Below are 27652 nucleotides of genomic sequence, written 5' to 3' on the forward strand. Positions count from 1 at the left end.
ACCAGCGGCCGGTTGGCGCGCAACGTGCCCCGGCCCCCGCCCGTGGCCCCTAGAAGGCCGAGGCCCTGCCGCATGCGCACATCAGCTCACCCAACCCCCGGCAGTCTGTGGTAAACCCACAGGGGGCGGGCGTCATACCAGACTCCCTGAAACCCGACCAGACGCCAGAGGAGCCGGGTCGTGGGCCACCGCTCTAGCCTTTAGTCGTGAGCCGGGGGTCTCAGGAGATCCAGCGCAGCCTCCGCTGAAGCTCACAGCCTTCTCGACAGCAGTCGGGACATGGAGCGTCAGCCGCAGAGCAGCTACGATGCCTATGCCATCGCCTGCGCAGCCGTCGCCAGCTTCTTCAAGCTGAGTGTCGACGAGGAGCGGGAAGAAGCGCACGGTCAGTGGCGGGCGGGGCACTCGCTTTATAAGATTCCAGGAAAGGAACTTTCCCAGGGCGGGGCGAACGCCAGGACCCCCCTCAGACGCAGCCCCTCCACAGAGCTGGGCTCCCTCGACGGCCTGATCTTTCTCTTTGGGTTTCCTCCCTTTCAGAGGTGAAGCCCGCGGAGATCTCGCCTCCCGGAGACGGGGGAGAGGAGCAGAAGGCTCAGTCCGAACCGGAGCAGGGAGCAGCCGCGGAAGGGAAAGAGGCGGGAGACGAAGGAGAAGGAGAGGAAGGCTGCGATGTCAGCGTCGGAGCCGCCGGCCCCGCGGACGGCGAAAGCCGCGAGGCCGAGGCCGAGGCCGAGGCCGGGGCGGGCGGCGGCCTAGGCGGAGAGCAGGGCGATGAGGAGCAGCCCCCGCGGGCCGCCGTCGAGGGTCCCGAGGCCGCAGATGGGCAGCGGTGCGCCCCCTACTCCAGGCTCACGAAGAGGCAGCTGCAGGACCTGGAGCGCGTTTTCCGGCATACTCAGTACCTCAGCGTGCCCATGCGGTAAGCGGGCGTCTCGGGTGGCGCGGGCTGCTGCGCGGGTGGCGGGCGGCGGGCGGCGCTCTCGTGGGTCCCCCTCCTCAGCTCCGGACCTGAAAGCCCCGGGGCCTGGCGGCGGCCCGGCCCCTCTGGCGCACTCGGGGCCTAGGACGGGGGCGGGGGCTCTGCCTGGTGGGAATCGAGGTCGATATTTCCCTGTGGTGTTTGAATAAGTCACGTTGCGGAGCTTTGTCGGCCGCGGGTTAACATAAATAACGAGTCGCCTGAGGCGTGGTGGAGCAAATGCGGAGTTGGAGGCTACTTTTATCTGAAGTTTTGATCATCAGTTATTCATGGATTATATTTGCATTAATTTAAACACTACATTAAAACATCCTCGGGCTTCCCTGGTGGCGCAGTGGTTGAGAGTCCGCCTGCCGATGCAGGGGACGCGGGTTCGTGCCCCGGTCCGGGAGGATCCCACGTGCCGCGGAGCGGCTGGGCCCGTGAGCCATGGCCGCTGAGCCTGCGCGTCCGGAGCCCGTGCTCCGCAGCGGGAGAGGCCACAGCAGTGAGAGGTCCGCGTACCGCAAAACAAACAAACAAACAAAGAACATCCTTTATCTTGATTACTAAATTTTTAAAACTAAATCAAGTTATTTATTTATGGCTGCATTGGGTCTTTGTTGCTGCGCTCGGTCTCTGGGCGCGGGCTTTCTCTAGTTGCGGCGAGCGGGGGCTACCCTAAGGTGCGTTGCGCGGGCTGCTCATTGTGGTGGCTCCTCTTGTTGCAGAGCGCGGGCTCTAGGCGGGTGGGCTTCCGTAGTAGTTGTGGCACGTGGGCTCAGTAGTTGTGGCTCACGGGCTCTAGAGCGCAGTCTCGGTAGTGGTGGCACACGGGCTTAGTTGCCCCGCGTCATGTGGGATCTTCCCGGACCATGGCACGGACCTGTGTCCCCTGCATTGGCAGGTGGATTCTTAACCACTGTGCCACCAGGGAAGCCCGATTACTGAATTTTTAGTTACCCCAAAGTTTGTGCCTGAGGTAGAATTGTTCCCTAAAGCAAACTTCAGTGTGGAGAATGAATGGGTTGCTGAGTACCTGTGAATGCGGCTAAAATTTAAAGAGCTATCATTTACATTGTGCTTACTGTGTGTTAAGCACTTGTTTTAAAGGCTTTTTCTACATACTGTCATTGAATCTTCACAACCCCTTGTAAATGTGGTAGCCACTGTTATTATCCCCACTTAACCTGTGAAAAAGCTGAAGCTCAGAGAAGTGATGAGACTTGCCCAAGATGGCACAGCTGGAATGTGGCAGAGCTGGGATTCGATCCTAGGAGGCTGTTCAGTAGGCAAGGCCAGAGGTGATGGTGTGTTGGTCCAGGGTAGTGGCGATGGAGAGAAGTGAACAGATTAAAGAGATATTTAGCAGGTAAAATTGATAGCAATTCATGGTAATTTGAACATGGGGGTAAAAGGAAATGTTTAAGAAAAATGTATAAATTTCTGATTTGCCCAAATGAATGGCTGCTGGTATATTCACTGAGCTAGGGAATATTGAAAGACAATAAAAGAAGCTTGCAAGAGACAGAGGAGGAGTGTTTGGAGAGGCTGTTTGTAGGCAAACCCGTATCGTGGAAGCCTGGATGGCGATAGGAGACGATTCAACAAGAAGGGATGGTAACTAGCATCAACTTCGGTTTAGGATTTTCTGTTCAACTCGATTACTCCAAGTTCGGTTGCTTTTGCTGTGGTGTGATAACTGGATCAGCCCAATTTCTCCGTTTCTCAGAAGTGTCAAACTCAAGATGCCCCTTGATTTGGATGTCTAGAGCTGCCTGATAAATATTTTTTCTTCCAGTTTATTATGATACAATTAACATTCAGTACTGTACAAGTTTAAGGTGCACAGCATAATGAGTTGGCTTACGTGCATCATGAAATGATTATCATAATAAGCTTGGTGACCATCCATCATCTCATATAGATACATAATTAAACAGAAAAAATTTTTTTGTGTGATGAGAACTTTTAGGAACTCTCTTAAATTTCATATATAACATACAGCAGTGTTAATTTTATTTATCATGTTGTACATTATATCCCTAGTACTTATTTATCTTATAACTGGAAGTTTGTACCTTTTGACTGCCTTCATCCAATTTCCCCACCTCACCCCCACCTCTGGTAACCACAAATCGGATCTCTTTTTCTCTGAGTTTCCTTTGTTCGTTTACTTTCGAAGTATAATTGACCTACAACAATATGTTAGTTCCTGTTACACAACATAGTGATTCTATATTTCTATACATTTAAAAATGATCGCCGTGATACACCTAGTTACCATCTGTCACCATACAAAGATATTACATAATTATTGACTGTATTCCCCACACTGTACATTTCATACCAGTTATTTATTTTGCAACTGGAAGTTTGTACCTCTTAATCTCCCTCACCTATTTCTCTCCCTCCCCACCCCTTCCCTTCTGGCAGCCACCTGTTTGCTCTCTGTATCTATACTTCTGTTTCTGTTTAGTTATGTTTGTTCATTTGTTTTGTTTTTTAGATTCCACATATAAGTGAAATCATACAGTATTTGTCTTTCTCTGTCTGACTTATTTCACTAAGGATAATACTCTCTAGGTCCATCCACGTTGTTACAAATGGCAGAATTTCATTCGTTATTATGGCTGAGAAGCTTTCCACTGTGTGTGTGTGTGTGTGTGTGTATATATATATATATATATATATATATATATATATATATATACACCACATCTCCTTTTTTTTTCTTTGCGGTACGTGGGCCTCTCACTGTTGTGGCCTCTCCCATTGCAGAGCACAGGCTCCGGATGCGCAGGCTCAGCGGCCGTGGCTCAGGGGCCCAGCCGCTCCGTGGCATGTGGGATCTTCCCGGACCGGAGCATGAACCCGTGACCCCTGCATCGGCAGGCGGACTCTCAACCACTGCGCCACCAGGGAAGCCAGATACCACATCTTCTTTATCCATTAATCTGTTGCTGGGTACTGAGGTTGCTTCCATATCTTGACTATTGGAAATAGTGCTGCTGTGAACATTAGGGTGCATGTATCTTCTTGAATTAGTGTTTTTGTTTCCTTTGGATAACAAAAGGAGTGGAACTGCTGGACCATATGGTAGTTCTATTTTTAGTTTCTTGAGAAACCTCCACATTGTTTTCTATAGTGGCTGTATCAATTTACACTCCCCCAACAGCGTAGGAAGGCTCCCTTTTCTCCACATCCTCGCCAACATTTGTTATCCTTTTGAGGATGACCATTTTGACAGGTGTGAGGTGATCTCATTATGGTTTTGATTTGCATTTCTCTGATGATTAGCAGTGTTGAGCATTTTTTTCATGTGCCTGTTGGCCATCTGTGTGTCTTCTTTGGCAAAATGTCTATTCAGGTTTTCTGCCCATTTTTGAATTAGGTTCTTTGTTTGTTTGTTTTTTAACATCGGTTCTTTGTTTTTTTGATACTGAGTTGTATGAGCTGTTTATAAATTTTGGATATTAACCCCTTGTCAGTAATGTCCTTTGCAAAAATTTTCTCCCATTCAGTAGGTTGTCTTTGCATTTTGTATGTGGTTTCCTTTGCTGTGCAAAAGCTTTTACGTTTAATTAGGTCTCATTTGTTTATTTTTGCTTTTATTTCTTTTGCCTTGGTAGACAGATCCCCAAAAATATTGCTGCGATTTATGTCACAGAGTGTTCTGCCTATGTTTTCCTCTAGGAGCTTTATAGTATCAGGTCTTACATTTAGGTCTTTAATCCGTTTTGAGTTTATTTTTTAATATGCTGTGAGCACATGCTCTAATTTCTGTCTTTTACGTGTAGCTGTCCAGTTTTCCCAGCACCGCTTATTGAAGAGACTGTCTTTTCCCCATTGTATATTCTTGCTTCCTTTGTCATAGATTAATTGACCATAAGTGCGTGGGTTTATTTCTGGGCTCTCTATTCTGTTCCATTGATCTGTGTGTCTGTTTTTGTGCCAGTACCATACTGGGGTTTTTATTATTATTTTTTGGCCATGCCCCGCGGCATGCGCGATCTTCCCCAACCAGGGATCGAACCTGCGCCCCCTGTAGTGGAAGGGCTGAGTCTTAACCACTGGACTGCCAGGGAAGTCCATTGATGACTATAGCTTTGTAGTATACAGTAGTCTGAAGTCAGGGAGTGTGATACCTCTAGGTTTGTTATTTTTTCTCAAGATTACTTCGGCCATTCGGGGGTCTTTTGTGGTTCCATATAAATTTTGGGGTTATTTGTTCTAGTTGGTGAAAAATGTCATGTATTTTGATAGCGATTGCATTAAATCTGTAGATTGCTTTGGGTTGTATGGATATTTTAACAATATTAATTCTTCCAATCCAAGAACACGGTATATCTTGCCATTTTTTGGTATCATTTTCAAATTCCTTCATCAGTGTTTTATATATAGTTTTCAGAGTCTAGGTCTTTCACTTCCTTGATTAAGTTTATTCCTAGGTATTTTATTCTTTTTGATGCTATTTCATTTTTTATTATTATTTTAAATTAATTAATTAATTAATTATATTTTTGGCTGCGTTGGGTCTTTGTTGCTGCACGTGGGCTTTCTTTAGTTGCGGCAAGTGGGGGCTTCTCATTGCGGTGGCTCCTCTTGTTGCAGAGCACAGGCTCTAGGCGTGCGGGCTTTAGTAGTTGTGGCACACGGGCTCAGTAGCTGTGGCTCGCGGGCTCCAGAGCGCAGGCTCAGTAGTTGCGTCCCACAGGCTTAGTTGCTCCGCGGCATGTGGGATCTTCCCAGACCAGGGCTTGAACCCGTGGCCCCTGCATTGGCAGGTGGATTCTTAACTACTGCGCCACCAGGGAAGCCCTTGATGCTATTTTAAATGGGATTGTTTTCTTGCTTTCTCTCTGAGAGTATAGTGTATTATAGCGCACAGAAAAGCAGCAGATTTGTGTATATTAATCTTGAATCCTGAAACTTTACTGAATTCATTTATTAGTTCTAGCAGTTTTTTGGGGGAGACTTTAGGGTTATCGTTTTTTTTTTAAATTGAGTTATAGTTGATGTACAATATTATATGTTTCAGGTGTACAATACAGTGATTCACAATTTTTAAAGGTTACACTCCATTATAGTTATTATAAAATATTGGCTATATTCCCCATGCTGTACAATATATCCTTGTAGCTTATTTATTTTATACATAGTAGTTTGTACCTATTAATCCACTGCCCCTATCTTGTCCTTCTCCCCTGTTTCTCCCCACTGGTAACCACTAGTTTGTTCTCTATATCTATGAGACTGTTTCTTTTCTGTTGTATTCAATAGTTTGTTTTAATTTTTAGATTCCACATATAAGTGATATCATTTGTCTTTCTCTGTCCTACTTGTTTCACTAAGCATAATACCCTCCAAGTCCATCCATGTTGTTGCAAATGGCAAATTTTTATTCTTTTTAACGTCCATTGTATATATATACCACATCTTCTTTATCCGTTCCTCTATTGATGGACACTCAGGTTGCTTCCATATCTTGGCTATTGTAAATGATGCTGCTATGAACATTGGGGTGCATGCATCTTTTTGAATTAGTGTTTTTGTTTTTCTCAGATATATACCCAGGATTGAAATTGCTGGGTCATATGGTAGTTCTATTTTTAGTTTTTTGAGAAACCTCCATACCGTTTGCCACAGTGGCTGCACCAATTTACATTCCCACCAACAGTGTACAAGGGTTCCCCCTTCTCCACATCCTCACCAATATTTGTTATCTGTAGTCTTTTTAAGAATTAATTAATTTACTTAGTTTTGGCTGCATTGGGTCTTCAATGCTTTGCGCGAGCTTCCTCTAGTTGCAGTGAGCCAGAGCTGCTCTTTGTTGCGGTGCACAGGCTTCTCATTGCGGTGGCTTCTCTTGTTGCAGAGCACGGGCTGCAGGTGCGCAGGCTTCAGTAGTTGTGGCACATGGGCTCAGTAGTTGTGGCTCGAGGGCTCTAGAGCGCAGGCTCAGTAGTTGTGGCACACGGGCTTAGCTGCTCTGTGGCATGTAGGATCTTCCTGGACCAGGGCTCAAACCCGCGTCCCCTGCATTGGCAGGTGGATTCTTAACCACTGTGCCACCAGGGAAGCCCCTGTAGTCTTTTGGACGGTAGCTACTCTAAGGTGATATCTCACTGTAGTTGTGGTTTGCATTTCTCTGATGATTAGTGATGTCTGTTTTAATTTTTTTATATATATTTTTTTGAATTTTTGAATTTTATTTATTTTTTTATACAGCGGGTTCTTATTAGTTATCCATTTTATACATATTAGTGTATATATGTCAATACCAGTCTCCCAGTTCATCCCACCACCACCACCACCCCACTTTCCCCCCTTGGTGTCCATATGTTTGTTCTGTACATGTGCGTCTCTATTTCTGCCCTGCAAACTGGTTCATCTGTACCATTCTTCTAGGTTCCACATATATGCATTAATATATGATATTAGTTTTTTGCTTTCTGACTTACTTCACTCTATATGACAGTCTCTAGATCCATCCACGTCTCTACAAATGACCCAATTTCGTTCCTTTTCATGGCTGAGTAATATTCCATTGTACAAATGTACCACATCTTCTTTATCCATTCATCTGTCAATAGGCATTTAGGTTGCTTCCATGACCTGGCTATTGTAAATAGTGCTACAATGAACATTGGGGAGCATGTGTCTTTTCGAGTTATGGTTTTCTCTGGGAATATGCCCAGGAGTGGGATTGCTGGGTCATATGGTAATTCTATTTTTAGTTTTTTAAGGAGCCTCCATACTGTTCTCCATAGTGGCTATATCAATTTACATTCCCACCAACAGTGCAAGAGGGTTTCCTTTTCTCCACACCCTCTCCAGCATTTGTTGTTTGTAGATTTTCTGATGATACCCATCCTAACTGGTATGTGGTGATACCTCATTGTAGTTTTGATTTGCATTTCTCTAATAATTAGTGATGTTGAGCAGCTTGTCATGTGCTTCTTGGCCATCTGTATGTCTTCTTTGGAGAAATGTCTATTTAGGTCTTCTGCCAATTTTGGATTGGGTTGTTTGTTTTTTTTGATATTGAGCTGCATGAGCTGCTTGTAAATTTTGGAGATTAATCCTTTGTCACTTGCTTCATTTGCAAATATTTTCTCCCATTCTGAGGGTTGTCTTTTGGTCTTGTTTATGGTTTCCTTTGCTGTACAAAAGCTTTTAAGTTTCATTAGGTCCCATTTGTTTATTTTTGTTTTTATTTTCATTACTCTAGGAGGTGGAACAAAAAAGATCTTGCTGCAATTTATCTCAAAGAGTGTTCTTCCTATGTTTTCCTCTAAGAGTTTTATAGTGCCCGGTCTTACATTTAGGTCTCTAATCCATTTTGAGTTTATATTTGTGTATGGTGTTAGGGAGTGTTCTAATTGCTTTCTTTTACTTGGAGCTGTCCAGTTCTCCCAGCACCACTTATTGAAGAGACTGTCTTTTCTCCATTGTACATCCCTGCCTCCTTTGTCATAGATTAGTTGACCATAGGTGCGTGGGTTTATGTCTGGGCTTTCTATCCTGTTCCATTGATCTATATTTCTGTTTTTGTGCCAGTACCATATTGTCTTGATTACTGTAGCTTTGTAGTGTAGTCTGAAGTCAGGGAGTCTGATTCCTCCAGCTCCGATTCTTTCCCTCAAGACTGCTTTGGATATTCGGGGTCTTTTGTGTCTCTATACAAATTTTAAGATTTTTTGTTCTAGTTCTGTAAAACATGCCATTGGTAATTTGATAGGGATTGCATTGAATCTGTAGGTTGCTTTGGGTAGTATAGCCATTTTCACAGTGTTGATTCTTCCAATCCAAGCACATGGTATATCTCTCCATCTGTTGGTATCATCTTTAATTTCTTTCACCAGTGTCTTACAGTTTTCTGCATACAGGTCTTTTGTCTCTCTAGGTAGGTTTATTCCCAGGTATTTTATTCTTTTTGTTGCCATGGTAAATGGGAATGTTTCCTTAATTTCTCTTTCAGATTTTTCATCATTAGTGTATAGGAATGCCAGAGATTTCTGTGCATTAATTTTGTATCCTGCACCTTTACCAAATGCACTGGTTAGCTCTAGTAGTATTCTGGTGGCATCTTTAGGATTCTCTATCTATAGTATCATGTCATCTGCAAAGAGCGACAGCTTTACTTCTTCTATTCCAATTTGTATTCCTTTTATTTATTTTTCTTCTCTGATTGCCATGGCTAGGACTTCCAAAACTATGTTGAATAATAGTGGTGAGAGTGGGCAACCTTGTCTTGTTCCTGATCTTAGGAAATGCTTTCAGTTTTTCACCACTGAGAATGTTGTTTGCTGTGGGTTTGTCGTATATGGGCTTTATTATATTGAGGTAGGGTCCCTCTATGCACACTTTCTGGAGAGCTTTTATCATAAATGGGTGTTGAATTTTCTCAAAAGCTTTTTCTTCATCTATTGAGATGATCATATGGCTTTTCTTCTTCAATTTGTTAATATGGTGTATCACATTGATTGATTTGCATATATTGAAGAATCCTTGCATTCCTGGGATAAATCCCACTTGATCACGGTGTCTGATCTTTTTAATGTGTTGTTGTATTCTGTTTGCCAGTATTTTGTTGAGGGTTTTTGCATCTATATTCATCAGTGATATTGCTCTGTAATTTTCTTTTTTGTGGTATCTTTGTTTGGTTTTGGTATCAGGGTGATGATGGCCTCATAGAATGAGTTTGGAAGTGTTCCTTCCTCTCAATTTTTTGGAAGAGTTTGAGAAGGATGGGTGTTAGCTCTTCTCTAAGTGTTTGATAGAATTCACCTGTGAAGCTATCTGGTCCTGGACTTTTGTTTGCTGGAAGATTTTTAATCACAGTTTCAACTTCATTACTTGTGATTGGTATGTTGATATTTACTATTTCTTCCTGGTTCAGTCTTGGAAGGTTATACCTTTCTAAGAATTTGTCCATTTCTTCCAGGTTGTCCATTTTATTGGTATAGAGTTGCTTGTAGTAGTCTCTTAGGTTGCTTTGTATTTCTGCAGTGTCTGTTGTAACATTTCCTTTTTCATTTCTAATTTAATTGATTTGAGTTCTCTCCCTCTTTTCCTTGAGGGGTCTGGCTAATGGTTTATCAATTTCATTTATCTTCTCAAAGAACCAGCTTTTAGTTCTATTGATCTTTGCTATTGTTTTCTTTGTTTCTGTTTCATTTATTTCTGCTCTGATCTTTATGGTTTCTTTCCTTCTGCTAACTTTGGGGTTTGTTTGTTCTTCTTTCTCTAGTTCCTTTAGGTGTAAGGTTAGATTGTTTATTTGAGATTTTTCTTGTTTCTTGAGGTAGGCTTGTATTGCTATAAACTTCCGTCTCAGAACTGCTCTTGCTGCATCCCATAGGTTTTGGATCGTCATGTTTTCATTGTCATTCGTCTCTAGGTACTTTTTGATTTCCTCTTTGATTTCTTCAGTGATCTCTTGGTTATTTAGTAACGTATTGTTTAGCCTGCATGTGTTTGTGTTTTTTACGTTTTTTTTCCCTGTAATTGATTTCTAATCTCATAGCACTGTGGTCAGAAAAGATGCTTGATATGATTTCAATTTTCTTAAATTTACTGAGGCTTGATTTGTGACCCAAGATGTGATCTGTCCTGGAGAATGTTCCGTGTGCACTTGAGAAGAAAGTGTAATCTGCTGTTTTTGGATGGAATGTCCTATAAATATCAATTAAATCTATCTGGTCTATTGTGTCATTTAAAGCTTGTGTTTCCTTATTAATTTTCTGTTTGGGTGATCTGTCCATTGGTGTAAGTGAGGTGTTAAAGTCCCCCACTATTATTGTGTTGCTGTCGATTTCCTCTTTTATAGCTGTCAGCAGTTGCCTTATGTATTGAGGTGCTCCTATGTTGGGTGCATATATATTTATAATTCTTATATCTTCTTCCTGGATTGATCATTATGTAGTGTCCTTCCTTGTCTCTTGTAACATTCTTTATTTGAAAGTCTATTCTATCTGATATGAGTATTGCTACTCCAGCTTTCTTTTGATTTCCATTTGCATGGAATATCTTTTTCCATCCCCTCACTTTCAGTCTGTATGTGTCCCTAGGTCTGAAGTGGGTCTCTTGTAGACAGCATATATATGGGTCTTATTTTTGTGTCCATTCAGCGAGCCTGTGTCTTTTAGTTGGAGCATTTAGTCCATTCACGTTTAAGGTAATTATCGATACGTATGTTCCTGTTACCATTGTCTTAATTGTTATGGGTTTGTTTTTGTAGGTCCTTTTCTTCTCTTGTGTTTCCCACTTAGAGAACTTCCTGTAGCAGTTGTTGTAAAGCTGGTTTGGTGGTGCTGAATTCTCTTAGCTTTTGCTTGTCTGTAAAGCTTTTGATTTCTCCGTCGAATCTGAATGAGATCCTTGCCGGGTAGAGTAATCTTGGTTGTAGGCTCTTCCCTTACATCACTTTAAATATGTCCTGCCACTCCCTTCTGGCTTGTAGAGTTCCTGCTGAGAAATCAGCTGTTAACCTTATGGGAGTTCCCTTGTATATTATTTGTTGTTTTTCCCTTGTTGCTTTCAGTAATTTTTCTTTGTCTTTAACTTTTTCAATTTGATTACTATGTGTCTCGGCGTGTGTCTCCTTGGGTTTATCCTGCCTGGGACTCTCTGTGCTTCCTGGACTTGGGTGGCTATTTCCTTTCCCACGTTAGGGAAGTTTTTGACTATAATCTCTTCAAATATTTTCTCGGGTCCTTTCTCTCTCTCTTCTCCTTCTGGGACCCCTATAATGCGAATGTTGTTGCGTTTAATGTTGTCCCAGAGGTCTCTTAGGCTGTCTTCATTTCTTTTCATTCTTTTTTTCTTTATTCTGTTCCGCAGCAGTGAACTCCACCATTCTGTCTTCCAGGTCACTTATCTGTTCTTCTACCTCAGTTATTCTGCTATTGATTCCTTCCAGTGCATTTTTTATTTCAGTTATTGTATCGTTCATCTCTGTTTGTTTGTGCTTTGATTCTCCTAGATCTTTGTTAAACATTTCTTGCATCTTCTCAATCTTTGCCTCCATTCATTTTCCGAGGTCCTGGATCATCTTCACTATCATTATTCTGAATTCCTTTTGTGGAAGGTTTCCTATCTCCACTTCATTTAGTCGTTTTTCTGGGGTTTTATCGTGTTCCTTCATCTGGTACATAGCCCTCTGCCTTTTCATCTTGTCTATCTTTCTGTGAATGTGGTTTTTGTTCCACAGGCTGTGGGATTGTAGTTCTTCTTGCTTCTGCTGTCTGCCCCCTGATGTCTGTTTTTATTGAGGTATAGTTGATTTACAATATTATATTAGTTTCAGATGTGCAACACAGTGATTCAACATTTTCACAGATTATTCTCCATTTAAAGTTATTATAAAATATTGGCTGTATTCCTGGTGCTGTAAAATATATCCTTTTTTATTATCCAATTCAGTTTCATTACTGATAATTGATCTATTCAAATTTTCTATTTCTTACTGCTTTAGTCTTGGGAGATGGTACATTTCTAGGAATTTGTTCATTTCTTCTAGTTTGTCCATTTTATTGATGTATAATTGCTCATAGTAATCTCTTATGATCCTTTGTATTTCTGTGGTGTTGGTTGTACCCTCTTTTTCATTTCTGATTTTATTGATTTGGACCCTCGTTCTCTTTTTCTAGATGAGTCTGGCTAAAGGTTTATCAATTTTATTTACCTTTTCAAAGAATCAACTCTTACTTGCATTGATATTTTATATATTTTAAAATCTATTTCATTTCTTTCTTCTCTGATCTTTATGACTTTGTCGCTTGGACTAACTTTGGGTTTAGTTCTCTTTTTTTGGTTTTTGTTATTTGTTTTTTGTTTTTTAAACATCTTTATTGGAGTATAATTGCTTTACAATGGTGTGTTAGTTTCTGCTTTATAACCAAGTGAATCAGTTATACATATACATATGTTCCCATATCTCTTCCCTCTTGCGTCTCCCTCCCTCCCACCCTCCCTATCCCACCACTCTAGGTGGCCACAAAGCACCGAGCTGATCTCCCTGTGCTATGCGGCTGCTTCCCACTAGCTATCTATTTTATGTTTGGTAGTGTATATATGTCCATGCCACTCTCTCACTTTGTCCCAGCTTACCCTTCCCCCCCCCATATCCTCAAATCCATTCTCTAGTAGGTCTGTGTCTTTATTCCTGTCTTACCCCTAGGATCTTCATGACCTTTTTTTCCCCTTAGATTCCATATATATGTGTTAGTATACGGTATTTGTTTTCCTCTTTCTGACTTACTTCACTCTGTATGACAGACTCTAGGTCCATCCACCTCACTATAAATAACTCAATTTCGTTTCTTTTTATGGCTGAGTAATATTCCATTGTATATATGTGCCACATCTTCTTTATCCATTCCTCTGTTGATGGACACTTAGGTTGCTTCCATGTCCTGGCTGTTGTAAATAGAGCTGCAATGAACATTTTGGTACATGACTCTTTTTGAATTATGGTTTTCTCAGGGTATATTCCCAGTAGTGGGATTGCTGGGTCGTATGGTAGTTCTATTTTTAGTTTTTTAAGGAATCTCCATACTGTTCTCCGTAGTGGCTGTATCAATTTACATTCCCACCAACAGTGCAAGAGTGTTCCCTTTTCTGCACACCCTCTCCAGCATTTATTGTTTCTAGATTCTTTGATGATGGCCATTCTGACCAGTGTGATATAACATCTCATTGTAGTTTTGATTTGCATTTCTCTAATGATTAATGATGTTGAACAGGGCTTCCCTGGTGGTGCAGTGGTTGAGAATCTGCCTGCCGATGCAGGGGACACGGGTTCGAGCCCTGGTCTGGGAAGATCCCACATGCCACGGAGCAACTAAGCCCGTGCACCACAACTACTGAGCCTGCGCGTCTGGAGCCTGTGCTCCGCAACAAGAGAGGCCGCGATAGTGAGAGGCCCATGCACCGCGATGAGGAGTGGCCCCCGCTGGCCGCAACTACAGAGAGCCCTCACACAGAAATAAAGACCCAACACAGCCAAAAATAAATAAAATAAATTTAAAAAAGAAATGATGTTGAGCATTCTTTCATGTGTTTGTTGGCAATCTGTATATCTTCTGTGGAGAAATGTCTATTTAGGTCTTCTGTCCGTTTTTGGATTGGGCTGTTGTTTTTTTGATATTGAGCTGCATGAACTGCTTGTAAATTTTGGAGATTAATCCTTTTGTCAGTTGCTTCATTTGCAAATATTTTCTCCCATTCTGAGGGTTGTCTTTTGGTCTTGTTTATGGTTTCCTTTGCTGTGCAAAAGCTTTGAAGTTTCATTAGGTCCCCTTTGTTTATTTTTGTTTTTATTTCCATTTCTCTAGGAGGTGGGTCCAAAAGGATCTTGCTGTGATTTATGTCATAGAGTGTTCTGCCTATGTTTTCCTCTAAGAGTTTGATAGTGTCTGGCGTTACATTTAGGTCTTTAATCCATTTTTAGTTTATTTTTGTGTATGGTGTTAGGGAGCGTTCTAATTTCATACTTTTACATGTACCTGTCCTGTTTTCCCAGCACCACTTATTGACGAGGCTGTCTTTTCTCTACTGTATATTCTTGCCTCCTTTATCAAAGATAAGGTGACCATATGTGCGTGGGTTTATGTCTGGGCTTTCTATCCTGCTCCATTGAACTATATTTCTGGTTTTGTGCCAGTACCATACTGTCTTGATTACTGTAGCTTTGTAGTATAGTCTGTAGTCAGGGAGCCTGATTCCTCCAGCTCCATTTTTCATTCTCAAGATTGCTTTGGCTATTCGGGGTCTTTTGTGTTTCCATACAAATTGTGAAAGTTTTTGTTCTAGTTCTGTGAAAAATGCCAGTGGTAGTTTGATAGGGATTGCATTAAATCTGTAGATTGCTTTGGGTAGTAGAGTCCTTTTCACAATGTTGATTCTTCCAATCCAATCCATGGTATATCTCTCCATCTATTTGTATCATCTTTAATTTCTTTCATCAGTGTCTTATAATTTTCTGCATACAGGTCTTTTGTCTCCTTAGGTAGGTTTATTCCTAGATATTTTATTCTTTTTGTTGCAGTGGTAAATGGCAGTGTTTTCTTAATTTCACTTTCAGATTTTTCATCATTAGTGTATAGGAATGCCAGAGATTTCTGTGCATTAATTTTGTATCCTGCTACTTTACCAAGTTCATTGATTAGCTCTAGTAGTTTTCTGGTAGCATCTTTAGGATTCTCTATGTATAGTATCATGTCATCTGCAAACAATGACAGCTTTACTTCTTCTTTTCCAGTTTGGATTCCTTTTATTTCTTTTTCTTCTCTGATTACTGTGGCTAAAACGCCCAAAACTATGTTGAATAAGAGTGGTGAGAGTGGGCAACCTTTTCTTGTTCCTGATCTTAGTGGAAATGGTTTCAGTTTTTCACCATTGGGGACGATGTTGGCTGTGGGTTTGTCATATATGGCCTTTATTATGTTGAGGAAAGTTCCCTCTATGCCTACTTTCTGCAGGGTTTTTATCATAATTGGGTGTTGAATTTTGTTGAAAGCTTTCTCTGCATCGATTGAGATGATCATATGGGTTTCCTCTTTCAATCTGTCAACATGGTGTGTCACGTTGATTGATTTGCGTATATTGAAAAATCCTTGCATTCCTGGAATAAACCCCATTTGATCATGGTGCATGATCCTTTTACTGTGCTGTTGGATTCTGTTTGCTAGTATTTTGTTGAGGATTTTTGCATCTATGTTCATCAGTGATATTGGCCTGTAGTTTTCTTTCTTTGTGACATCTTTGTCTGGTTTTGGTATCAGGGTTATGGTAGCCTCGTAGAATGAGTTTGGGAGTGTTCCTCCCTCTGCTATATTTTGGAAGAGTTTGAGAAGGATACGTGTTAGCTCTTCTCTAAATGTTTGATAGAATTTGCCTGTGAAGCCATCTGGTCCTGGGCTTTTGTTTGTTGGAAGATTTTTAATCACAGTTTCCATTTCAGTGCTTGTGATTGGTCTGTTCATATGTTCTATTTCTTCCTGGTTCAGTCTCGGCAGGTTGTGCATTTCTAAGAATTTCTCCGTTTCTTCCAGGTTGTCCAATTTGTTGGCATAGAGTTGCTCGTAGTAATCTCTCGTGATCATTTGTGTTTCTGCAGTGTCAGTTGTTACTTCTCCTTTTCCATTTCTAATTCTATTGATTTGAGTCTTCTCCCTTTTTTTCTTGATGAGTCTGGCTAATGGTTTATCAATTTTGTTTATCTTCTCAAAGAACCAGCTTTTAGTTTTATTGATCTTTGCTATCATTTCCTTCATTTCTTTTTCATTTATTTCTGATCTGATCTTTATGATTTCTTTCCTTCTGCTAACTTTGGGCTTTTTTTTGTGCTTCTTTCTCTAATTGCTTTAGGTGCAAGGTTAGGTTGTTTATTTGAGGTGTTTCCTGTTTCTTAAGGTAGGATTGTATTGCTATAAACTTCCCTCTTAGAACTGCTTTTGCTGCATCCCATAGGTTTTGGGTCGTCGTGTCTCCATTTTCATCTGTTTCTAGGTATTTTTTGATTTCCTCTTTGATTTCTTCAGTGACCACTTGGTTATTAAGTAGTGTATTGTTTAGCCTCCATGTGTTTGTATTTTTTACAGATATTTTCCTGTAATTGATATCTAGTCTCATAGCATTGTTGTCGGAAAAGATACTTGATACGATTTCAATTTTCTTAAATTTACCAAGGCTTGATTTGTGGCCTAAGATATGATCTATCCTGGAAAATGTTCCATGAGCACTTGAGAAGAATGTGTATTGTGTTGTTTTGGCATGGAATGTCCTGTAAATATCAATTAAGTCCATCTGGTTTAATGTATCATTTAAAGCTTGTGTTTCCTTATTTATTTTCATTTTGGATGATCTGTCCACTGGTGAAAGTGGGGTGTTAAAGTCCCCTACTGTGATTGTGTTACTGTCGATTTCCCCTTTTATGGCTGTTAGTATTTGCCTTATGTATTGAGGTGCTCCTATGTTGGGTGCGTAAATATTTACAACTGTTATATCTTCTTCTTGGATCGATCTCTTGATCATTATGTAGTGTCCTTCTTTGTGCCTTGTAATAGTCTTTATTTTAAAGTCTATTTTGTCTGATATGAGAATTGCTACTCCAGCTTACTTTTTATTTCTATTTGCATGGAATATCTTTTTCCAACCCCTCACTTTCAGTTCGTATGTCTCACTAGGTCTGAAGTAGGTCTCCTGTAGACAGCATATATACGGGTTTGTTTTTGTATCCATTCAGCGAGCCTGTGTCTTTTGGTGGGAGCATTTAATCCATTTACATTTAAGGTAATTGTCGATATGTATGTTCCTATTCCCATTTTCTTAATTGTTTTGGTTTTGTTATTGTAGGTCTTTCCCTTCTCTTGTGTTTCCTGCCTAGAGAAGTTCCTTTAGCATTTGTTGTAAAGCTGGTTTGGTGGTGCTGAATTCTCTTAGCTTTTGCTTGTCTGTAAAGTTTTTAAATTCTCCGTCAAATCTGAATGAAATCCTTGCTGGGTAGAGTAATCTTGGTTGTAGGTTTTTCTCCTTCATCACTTTAAACATGTCCTGCCACTCCCTTCTGGCTTGCAGAGTTTCTGCTGAAAGATCAGCTGTTAACCTTATGGGGATTCCCTTGTGTGCTATTTGTTGTCTTTCCCTTGCTGCTTTTAATATGTTTTCTTTGTATTTAATTTTTGATAGTTTGATTAATATGCCTCTTGGTGTGTTTCTCCTTGGATTTATCCTGTATGGGACTCTCTGTGCTTCCTGGACTTGATTAACTATTTCCTTTCCCTTATTCGGGAAGTTTTCAACTATAATCTCTTGAAATATTTTCTCAGTCCCTTTCTTTTTCTCTTCTTCTTCTGGGACCCCTATAATTCGAATGTTGGTGCATTTAGTGTTGTCCCAGAGGTCTCTGAGACTGTCCTCAGTTCCTTTCATTCTTTTTTCTTTATTCTGCTCTGCAGTAGTTATTTCCACTATTTTATCTTCCAGGTCACTTATCCGTTCTTCTGCCTCAGTTATTCTGCTATTGATCCCTTCTAGATAATTTTTAATTTCATTTAGTGTGTTGTTCATCATTGTTTGTTTGCTCTTTAGTTCTTCTAAGTCCTTGTTAGACGTTTCTTGTATTTTCTCTATTCTATTTCCAAGATTTTGGATCATCTTTACTATCATTATTCTGAATTCTTTTTCGGGTAGACTGCCTATTTCCTCTTCATTTATTAGGTCTGTTGGGTTTTTACCTTGCTCCTTCATCTGCTGTGTCTTTTTCTGTCTTCTCATTTTGCTTAACTTACTGTGTTTGGGGTCTCCTTTTCGCAGGCTGCAGGTTCGTAGTTCCCGTTGTTTTTGGTGTCTGTCCCCTGTAGCTAAGGTTGGTTCAATGGGTTGGGTAGGCTTCCTGGTGGAGGGGACTAGTGCCTGCGTTCTGGTGGATGAGGCTGGATCTTGTCTTTTGGTGGGCAGGTCCACGTCTGGTGGTGTGTTTTGGGGTGTCTGTGGTCTTATTATGATTTTAGGCAGCCTCTCTGCTAATGGATGGGGCTGTGTTCCTGTCTTGCAAGTTGTTTGGCATAGGGTGTCCAGCACTGTAGCTTGCTGGTCGTTGAGTGAAGCTGGGTCTTGGCGTTGAGATGGAGATCTCTGGGAGATTTTCACTGTTTGATATTACGTGGAGCTGGGAGGTCTCTTGGGGACCAGTGTCCTGAAGTTGGCTCTCCCACCTCACAGGCACAGCACCGACTCCTGGCTGCAGCATCAAGAGCCTTTCATCCACATGGCTCAGAATCAAAGGGAGAAAAAATAGAAAGAAAGAATGAAAGAGGATAAAATAAAATAAAGTAAAGTAAAGTTATTAAAATAAAAAATAATTATTAAGAAAAAATTGTATAAAGTAAAAAAAAAAAAAAAAAAAAAAAACGGACGGACAGAACCCTAGGACAAATGGTGAAAGCAAAGGTATACAGACAAAATCACACACAGAAGCATACACATACACATACACACTCACATAAACAGAAAAAGGGGAAAAATAATATATGTTTGCTCCCAAAGTCCACCTCCTCAATTTGGGATGCTTCGTTGTCTATCCAGGTATTGCACAGATGCAGGGTACATCAAGTTGATTGTGGAGCTTTAATCCGCTGCTCCTGAGGCGGCTGGGAGAAATTTCCCTTTCTCTTCTTTGTTCACCCAGCTCCTGGGGTTCAGCTTTGGATTTGAACCCGCCTCTGTGTGTAGGTCGACTGAGGGCGTATGTTCTTCGCTCAGACAGGACAGGGTTAAAGGAGCAGCTGATTCGGGGGCTCTGGCTCACTCAGGCCGGGGGGAGGGAGGGGTATGGATGCGGGGCAAGCCTGCGGCGGCAGAGGCCGGCATGACGTTGCACCAGCCTGAGGAGCGCCGTGCGTTCTCCCGGGGAAGTTGTCCCTGGATCACGGGACCCTGGCAGTGGCGGGCTGCACAGGCTCCCGGGAGGGGAGGTGTGGATAGTGACCTGTGCTCGCACACAGGCTTCTTGGTGGCGGCAGCAGCAGCCTTAGCGTCTCATGCCCGTCTCTGCGGTCTGCACTGATAGCCGTGGCTGGCGCCCGTCTCTGGAGCTCCTTTAAGCAGCGCTCTTAATCCCCTCTCCTCGCGCACCAGGAAACAAAGAGGCAAGAAAAGTCTCTTGCCTCTTCGGCAGCTCCGGACTTTTTCCCGGACTGCCTCCCGGCTAGCCGTGGCGCACTAGCCCCCTTCAGGCTGTGTTTATGCCGCCAACCCCAGTCCTCTCCCTGTGATCCGACCGAAGCCCGAGCCTCAGCCCCCAGCCCCCACCCGCCCTGGCGCGTGAGCAGACAAGCCTCTCGGGCTGGTGAGTGCTGGTGGCGCCGATCCTCTGTGTGGGAATCTCCCCGCTTTGCCCTCCGCACCCCTGTTTCTGTGCTCTCCTCTGTGGCTCCGAAGCTCCCCCCTCCGCCACCCCCATCTCTGCCCGTGAAGGAGCTTCCTAGTGTGTGGAAACCTTTCCTCCTTCACAGCTCCCTCTCACTGGTGCAGGTCCCATCCCTATTCTTTTGTCTCTGGTTTTTCTTTTTTCTTTTGCCCTACCCAGGTACGTGGGGAGTTTCTTGCCTTTTGGGAAGTCTGAGGTCTTCTGCCAGCGTTCAGTAGGTGTTCTATAGAAGCAGTTCCACGTGTAGATGTATTTCTGATGTATCTGTGGGGAGGAAGGTGACCTCCACGACTTACTCTTCCGCCATCTTGAAGCTCCTGTTCTCTTTTTTTCTAGTTCCTTTAGGAGTGTGGTTAGGTTTCTTATGTGAGATTTTTCTTGTTTCCTGAGGTAGACTTGAATTGCTATAAACTTCCCTCTTAAAACTGCTTTTGCTGCATCCCATAGATTTTGGATTATTGTGTTTTCATTTTCATTTGTCTCCAGGTATTTTTTTATTTTGTCTTTGATTTCTTCAGTGACTCATTGGTTGTTCAGTAGCATTTTGTTTAACCTCCACATGTTAGTGTTTTTTTGAAGTTTTCTTCTTGTAGTTCATTTCTAGTCTCACAGGATTATAGTTGGAAAAGATGCTTGACAGGATTTCAATTCTCTTAAATTTACTGAGGCTTGTATTTTGGAGAATGTTCCATGTGCACTTGAGAAGAGTGTGTATTCTGCTGCTTTTGGATGGAATGCTCTATAAATATCTATTAAGATATTAGACCTGAGCTTCCCTGGTGGCACAGTGGTTGAGAGTCCACCTGCCGATGCAGGGGACACGGGTTCATGCCCCGGTCTGGGAAGATCCCACATGCCGCGGAGCGGCTGGGCCTGTGAGCCGTGGCCACTGAGCCTGCGCGTCCGGAGCCTGTGCTCCACAGCGGGAGAGGCCAGAACAGTGAGAGGCCCGCACACTGCAAATAAATAAATAAATAAATAAATAAATAAATAAATAAGATATTAGACCTAATGGAGGTCTAATATGTCATTTAAGGCCAGTGTTTCCTTATTGATTTTCTGTCTGGGTGATCTGTCCATTTATGTAAGTGGGGTGTGAAAGTCCTGAATATTATTGTGACTGTCAGTTTCTCCTTTATGTCTGTTAATATTTGCTGTATGTACTTAGGTGCTCCTAGGTTGGGTGCATATATATTTACAATTGTTATATCTTCTTGCGTTGATTCCATGTTCACTATGTAATGTCTTTCTCTGTCTCTTGTTATGGTCTTTGTTTTAAAGTCTATTTTATCTGACATAAGTATTGCTACCCCAGCTTTCTTTTGATTTCCATTTGCATGGAATACCTTTTTCCATCCCTTCACTTTCTGTCTGAGTCTTTAGATCTGAAGTGAGTCTCTTGTAGGTAGCATGTATGTGGGTCTTGTTTTTGTATCCATTCAGCCACTCTTTGTCTTTTGATTGGAGCATTTATTCCATTTATATTTAAAGTAATTATTGGTAGGTATGTACTTACTGACATTTTGCTAATTGTTTTTGGAGTTCTTTTTTGTTCCTTCTTCTTTTGCTCTCTTCCCTTGTGATTTGATGACTATCTTTAGTGTTATGTTTGGATTCCTTTCTCGTTTTTTGTGTGTGTATCTATTATAGATTTTTGGTTTGTGGTTACCATGAGGTTTATATATAGCAGTGTATTAGATTATACATATATATTTATATATCTATATTCTTTTTCCTTATTCTTTTCCATTATGGTTTATTACAAGATATTGAATAGAGTTCCCTGCGCTATACAATAAATCCTTGTGGTTTATCTGGTATATATGGTAGTGTGCATCTGTTAATCCTGTGCTCCCAATTTATCCCCCCACTTGGTAGCCATAAGTTTGTTTTTTTATGTCTGTGAGTCTGTTTTTGTTTTGTAAATAAGTTCACTTGTACTGTTTTTTAGATTCCACATGCCAGTGATATCATGTAATATTTGTCTTTCTCTGTCTGACTTACTTCACTTAGGATAATACTCTCTAAGTCCGTCCATGTTGTTACAAATGGCAGAATTTCATACCTTCTTATGGCTGAGTAATACTCCATTGTATATATATACGACATCATCTTTATCCATTCATCTGTTGATGTACACTTAGGTTGCTTCCACATCTTAGTTATTGTAAACAGTGCCGCTCTGAACATTGGGGTGCATGTATCTTTTCGAATTAGAGCTTTCATCTTTTTCAGGTATAGGCCCAGGTATGGGATTAGTGATACTGAGCATCTTTTCATGTGCCTGTTGGCCATCTGTATGTCTTCTTTGGAGAAATGTCTATTCAGGTCTTCTGCCCATTTTTTGATTGCGTTGTTTGTTTTTTTGTTATTGAGTTGTATGAGCTATTGGCATATTATGGAAATTAAGCCCTTGTCAGTTGCATTGTGTGCAAATATTTTCTCCCAGTTCGTAAACCTATGGACTTTTCATTTTCTTTATGGTTTCCTTTGCTGTGCAAAAGCTTATAACCTTGCTTTCATTCTTTTTTTATTTGTGGTAATGGCCTTTTCTTTTTGCTTAGAGAAGTTCCTTTAACATTTCTTGTAAAGCAGGTTTTGTGGTGTTGAACTCTTTTAGCTTTTGCTGTCTCTAAAGGTCTTCATCTGTCCTTCAAATCTGACTGATAGCCTTGCCAGGTAGAGTATTCTTGGTTGTAGGCTTTTTTCCTTTGATCACGTTAAATATATTGTGTCACTTCCTCTGGTCACCAGAGCTATATGCTCCAGGGGTGCCCTCTATATGGGCTGCATGGGCCCTTCTATTGTGATGGGCTGACTACTGTGGATGTGCTGGTAGGCGGGGCTGGACCCCTGGTCTGTTGGTTGCCAGGCACTGCCCAGTGCAGAGGCTGCTGGCTCACTGGTGGGTGGGGCCGGGTCCTGGGACCTCTGGTGGGCGGGTCTGGTTCTTGGGCAGCTGGGGACCCAGGAGCCCCTATGGCAACTGACTTGTTGGTGGGTGATTCTGTGTCCCTGCCTGGCCAGCTGCTTGGCCTGGGGCGTCCCAGGAATGGTGTCAACAGACTGGTGGGCAGGGCAGGTCCCAGTACTGGTAAGCTAGAGGGAGGATTCCAAAATGGTGCTTGCCAGCAGCAGAGTCCTCATGGTAGAATGAGCACCCTAAAATGGCTGCTGCCAGTGTCTGTGTCCCCAGGGTGAGCTGTAGTTGCTTCCTGCCTCTCCAGGAGATTCTTCAGATCAGCAGATAGGTCTGATCCAGGCTCCTTTCAAATTCCTGCTTCTGCCCTGGGTCCTGGAGCATGTGAGATTTTGTGTGCACCCTTTAAGAGTGGAATCTCTATTTCCCACAGCCCTCTGGCTCTCCTGAAAGTAAGCCCCACTGGGTTGCAAAGCCAAACGCCCTGGGGGCTTTCTTCCCAGTGCAGGGCCCCGAGCTAGGAAATCCAATGTGCTTGGACCCCTTGCTTCTTGGGGAGAACCTCTGCAATTGTAATTATCCTCCCGTTTATGGGTCGCCAACCTGGGGGTGTGGGTCTTGACTGTACCACACCTCGGCCCTTCCTATCCATCTCGTTGTGTTTCCTTCTTTATATCTGTAGCTGTGGAAGATCTTTTCTGCTAGTCTTCAGGTCATTCTCATCAATAGTTGCTCTGTAAATAGTTGTAATTTTGGTGTACCCATGGGAGGAGGTAAGCTCGGGGTTTTCCTATGCCACCATCTTGGCTACTCTCTGAATAAACATTTTAACATAGCATGAAATGTGCATTGTATATTTCATTTCATGCATAATGTCAAATGCTGAATATTTGCAATATTTTTCCCCTCAGAAAGGAGCTTGCAAGACGCCTGGGAGTGACTGAAGCCAGAGTGCAGGTCGGTAAACCTGAAAAAAGCAACTTGGCAGGGCAGCTTTAGGAATTGGATACCTTGTCCTAGACATTCTCAAGTTGGTGTGTTTTTGTACCCTTGTCTATGTTTTGGAAATAAGGTTTGGACTTTTGGGGCTTTGGGGCCAGAATATATGTATCTTCAGTAAAGTTAAACTCCTTCCAAAACTGGTATCCCTTAGGGGGCAGTTCTCTGTGGAATCATGTTGGGACTGATTCTGACTTGGCAATTATTCAAATTAATGCACCAAATAGCTGGGTTAGAAGAGGGTTCAAGTATACTAAATTATTTAAAAACTTTAAAGCCAGGCATAAGCTCTTTGTATAAGGGGTGAATTTACAAGTATTCAGGCAATTGGGTAAGGGAATAACTCACCTCGGAACACAACATATGAGCAACTAATATATGTTTAGTTTAGATGAGACTGATGGGGAGGGGAATAGCTTAAAATTCCAAGTGCCTGGTCCTCTTGCTGTTATTTTTATGTGTTTGGTAGAGCAGTGTAGAGGGTTTCAGCCGTACATTTTAATTTTCTGAAATTTTTTGATGTGCAGCCTGAAAACTTTGCTAGCATAGTAGGTTGTGCAGTATGATGGAGATGGGGGAAAGGTTTGCAACCTTTAGGAATTTGTCTAAACATATAAAACAATAAAACAAACAAAAAGAACAAATTTGAATAAATTTCCACTGACCTCAAAAGGTGGACGGGTTTGAGAATAATTGGGTACTATCGATATATGTCTTGGAAATACAGCGTAAATTCAACATTATGAAACTACCAAATGTATCAGTGAGTATTATTTTGAGCAATTTCTAATGTCTAAGAATTTTTTTCTTCCCTTTTCATACAGTTAAGAGGTATTGGTTTTGAAGAATTTGTTTGTGATGGTCAGTGGTTGGCTCTCAGCTAGTCGCTTACCTGTGTTAATTTGAAATACTTGCTCATTCACTCAGGTAGTGGTTACTAGTTGGTAGCTCATGGCACAGAAGCTGATTATTTGTCCATAGGACACAGTAAGTTGTATCAAAGGAATATATACATATATTTTTTAAAATTTATTTATTTATTTATTTTTGGCTGCGTTGGGTCTTCGTTGCTGTGCGTGGGCTCTTCTTTAGTTGAGGAGAGCCGGGGTTACTCTTCGTTGTGGTGCGAGGGCTTCTCAGTGCAGTGGCTTTGCTTGTTGTGGAAGAGGGATATTTAAAAAAAAAAAAAACAAGATTGATAAAGAAAGGAAGAAAGAAGGAAGGAAGGAAAGAAGAATCAGGATGGGTTCGCTAGCTTTGCTGCAGAGAGCGTGTGTGAGGGCAGTGATTTACACGGGCTGCAGAGCTGGTGGTGGGGTCTGGAAAGCAGTGCTGGCAGCCTAGGGCCACGGGCTGGGCTCACAGTCAGGTCTGGCCAGGGCTTGGGAGGCCCAGGCCTCTGCTTTCTCAAGCAGGCAAAGCAAGCTCAGGGGAAAAGAAAATCTGAAGTTTTGGTGTCTTGCTTCTCCTGGGTTTACATAGTAGTCTCTTAATGGAGTTCTGAAGGAAAAAAGAGCAACAAGAAACAAATGAAGAAAAGGGGAGAATGTTTTCATCTATTTCCAAACTCTACAGCATGAATGCCCCAAAGAAACATTTAATGAACACCCTCCCTTGTTTTGCAAAGACAGTAGGAGTTGTTTTATGAAACCAGTATTGGAAATATGGAAGTAGTGTCAGCCTGGACCTCAGATAGCCAGCTTTGCATATTGCTTATGTTTATGCAGATTTGACCATTGGTACACTCGAACCCCCCAAAATGAGCTCTATTACACTGGCTCTTTTTGACTACATATTCATGCAGCAGGAGGACCCAGATACTAAGATGGGAGAGGGAAAATGGGGCGACAGAGAGAGGAGGCCCTTGGTCTCATGTAAAATTTGCCGAGTGGAAACATCCAAAAATACTAAATATGATATAATTCCATTAACTGAGATGCTGAGGGAGCAGTGGAGTCCACAGGACAGGTTTTACTTTCAGTTGTTAATAGCTGGCAGATATTTAGGGGAGAGCCATTTTGTGACCCCTCACTCACGTGGTTGTCGCCTGTCTTCCTAAAATGCAGGTTGCACCCTCTTGCCTTAAGCATAAGGGACAGGATGGGGATCTCCTGGTGGATTAGCAGCTCCTAGAGGGCACAACCGTGCTGGGCACCAGAGGCTCTGGTCCAAGGTCCTGCAACTGTAGCCAGAGCAGAGTGAGCTGACCTGGTCCTGAGCCCAGGAAGGTTTGGAGGGTGGGGCAGGGTGGAGAGTGCAGAATTGACAGTGGTGACAATGGTATGCCTCTTTCCCCCCAAACTCTTGTCTGGGCAAAGATTTTAAGAGTTTTAGTAAATTTGGGCCGAGTTCGACCAAACATTCGTTACCCCTATAGTCTAATATTAAGGCAGTGTCCAGGGCTTCAGCTCTGCCGGTGTCCAGCAAGACAAGCCACAAAGTCCCTGGGCCCCCCATGACCAAACCTCCCTCACAATACCATCTCCATCTTTTTAACCATCCCAAGGTTCCAGAGGATGAATGACCCTTTTTAGTCATCCTTGAGGAAAGCTTTTGTTTAAAAATCCAACCCACTCCTATTGATTATTTACTGTAGCCAAAGATGGGTTTTTCAAAATGGGGACCGTTCCCCTCAGTATGATTTTAAAAGGCACCCACTTTTTCCTATGCTCAACTTCCCCCATAACTAAGGTGACACCTGCCCAATGAGTAGGGATTAGTGGCAGCTGGAGCTGACGGTCAGTTGGACGCAGACCTACCAGGCATAGTAATAGCAGCAGGGACAGAGTGCAGTTGGTCAGCTCCACCTGCGTCTAAGAGTGGGGGAAATAATAGTAAAGGTGGGAGGGGAGAGACAAAGCCATATGCCAATCCAGAGCCTGGCACAGAGTCGGTGATCGCTCTTGGGGAGGAGGGGGGCTGAAGGGAGCGCCTTCAGCTACATATCCTAAGATATTTTAGCAAGAAGGAAATAGCTTCTCCTGATGCAGTTTAAAATCTTCAAGGCACCAAGAGCTCCCTGCTGCGATTTTTCAGGTCTAACATGAAATGCTCAATATACTAATCAATCCCTTTTTCTCTCTGCTTGAAGATGTGGTTTAAGAATAGAAGGGCCAAGAGTCGGAGGTATCACAAGGCACTAATGCTCAAAAACGTGCCCCTCGTGCCCCTGGTCCCCACTGCTGTCGTCAGCATGTGTGAACCCTGCAGTGCCATCCTGCTTCAGGAGCTGGGCTGGGTCGACGTTCTTCTGGAGCAACTGCTGCTGGAGCTGTCCCTGCTGCCCGAGGCACATATGCCACCCATGCCGCCCGTGCCGCCCGTGCCACCCAACCCACCCATGCTACCCATGCTGCCCGTGCCGCCCGTGCCACCCATACCGCCCGAGCCACCCAACCCACCCATGCTACCCATGCTGCCCGTGCCGCCCGAGCCACCCAACCCACCCATGCTACCCATGCTGCCCGTGCCGCCCGTGCCACCCAACCCACCCATGCTACCCATGCTGCCCGTGCCACCCGAGCCACCCAACCCACCCATGCTACCCATGCTACCCATGCTGCCCGTGCCGCCCGAGCCACCCAACCCACCCATGCTACCCATGCTACCCATGCTGCCCGTGCCGCCCGTGCCACCCATACCGCCCGAGCCACCCAACTCACCCGTGCCTCCCGTGCCACCCATGCCGCCCTTTCCTGCTATTCTGTTGCCTCCTCCGCACTTTCAGATTAAACACTTGCTTCTATGTAGGTGCCCTCATGCGGCATGGCATGGTCCCTTACCATTGGCGGTCCTTCAGGAGCCCGTGGTTCATCTTAAATTGTCTCTGTGA

At 42.7% G+C, this 27652-nt stretch overlaps 1 protein-coding gene across 1 annotated transcript; it reads left to right on the forward strand.

The window, feature by feature from the left end:
* Nucleotides 1-279: 279 nt before the first annotated feature.
* On the forward strand, nt 280-27652 carry LOC132481809 (homeobox protein ESX1-like). Its single transcript, XM_060086611.1, has 5 exons — nt 280-385; nt 541-922; nt 23733-23778; nt 26912-27307; nt 27443-27652. The coding sequence occupies exons 1-5, from the start codon at nt 280-282 to the stop codon at nt 27650-27652; spliced, it is 1140 nt and encodes a 379-aa protein (XP_059942594.1).

Source organism: Mesoplodon densirostris, chromosome X (genome assembly GCF_025265405.1).
Source record: "Mesoplodon densirostris isolate mMesDen1 chromosome X, mMesDen1 primary haplotype, whole genome shotgun sequence".
Classification (NCBI taxonomy): Eukaryota; Metazoa; Chordata; class Mammalia; order Artiodactyla; family Ziphiidae; genus Mesoplodon; species Mesoplodon densirostris.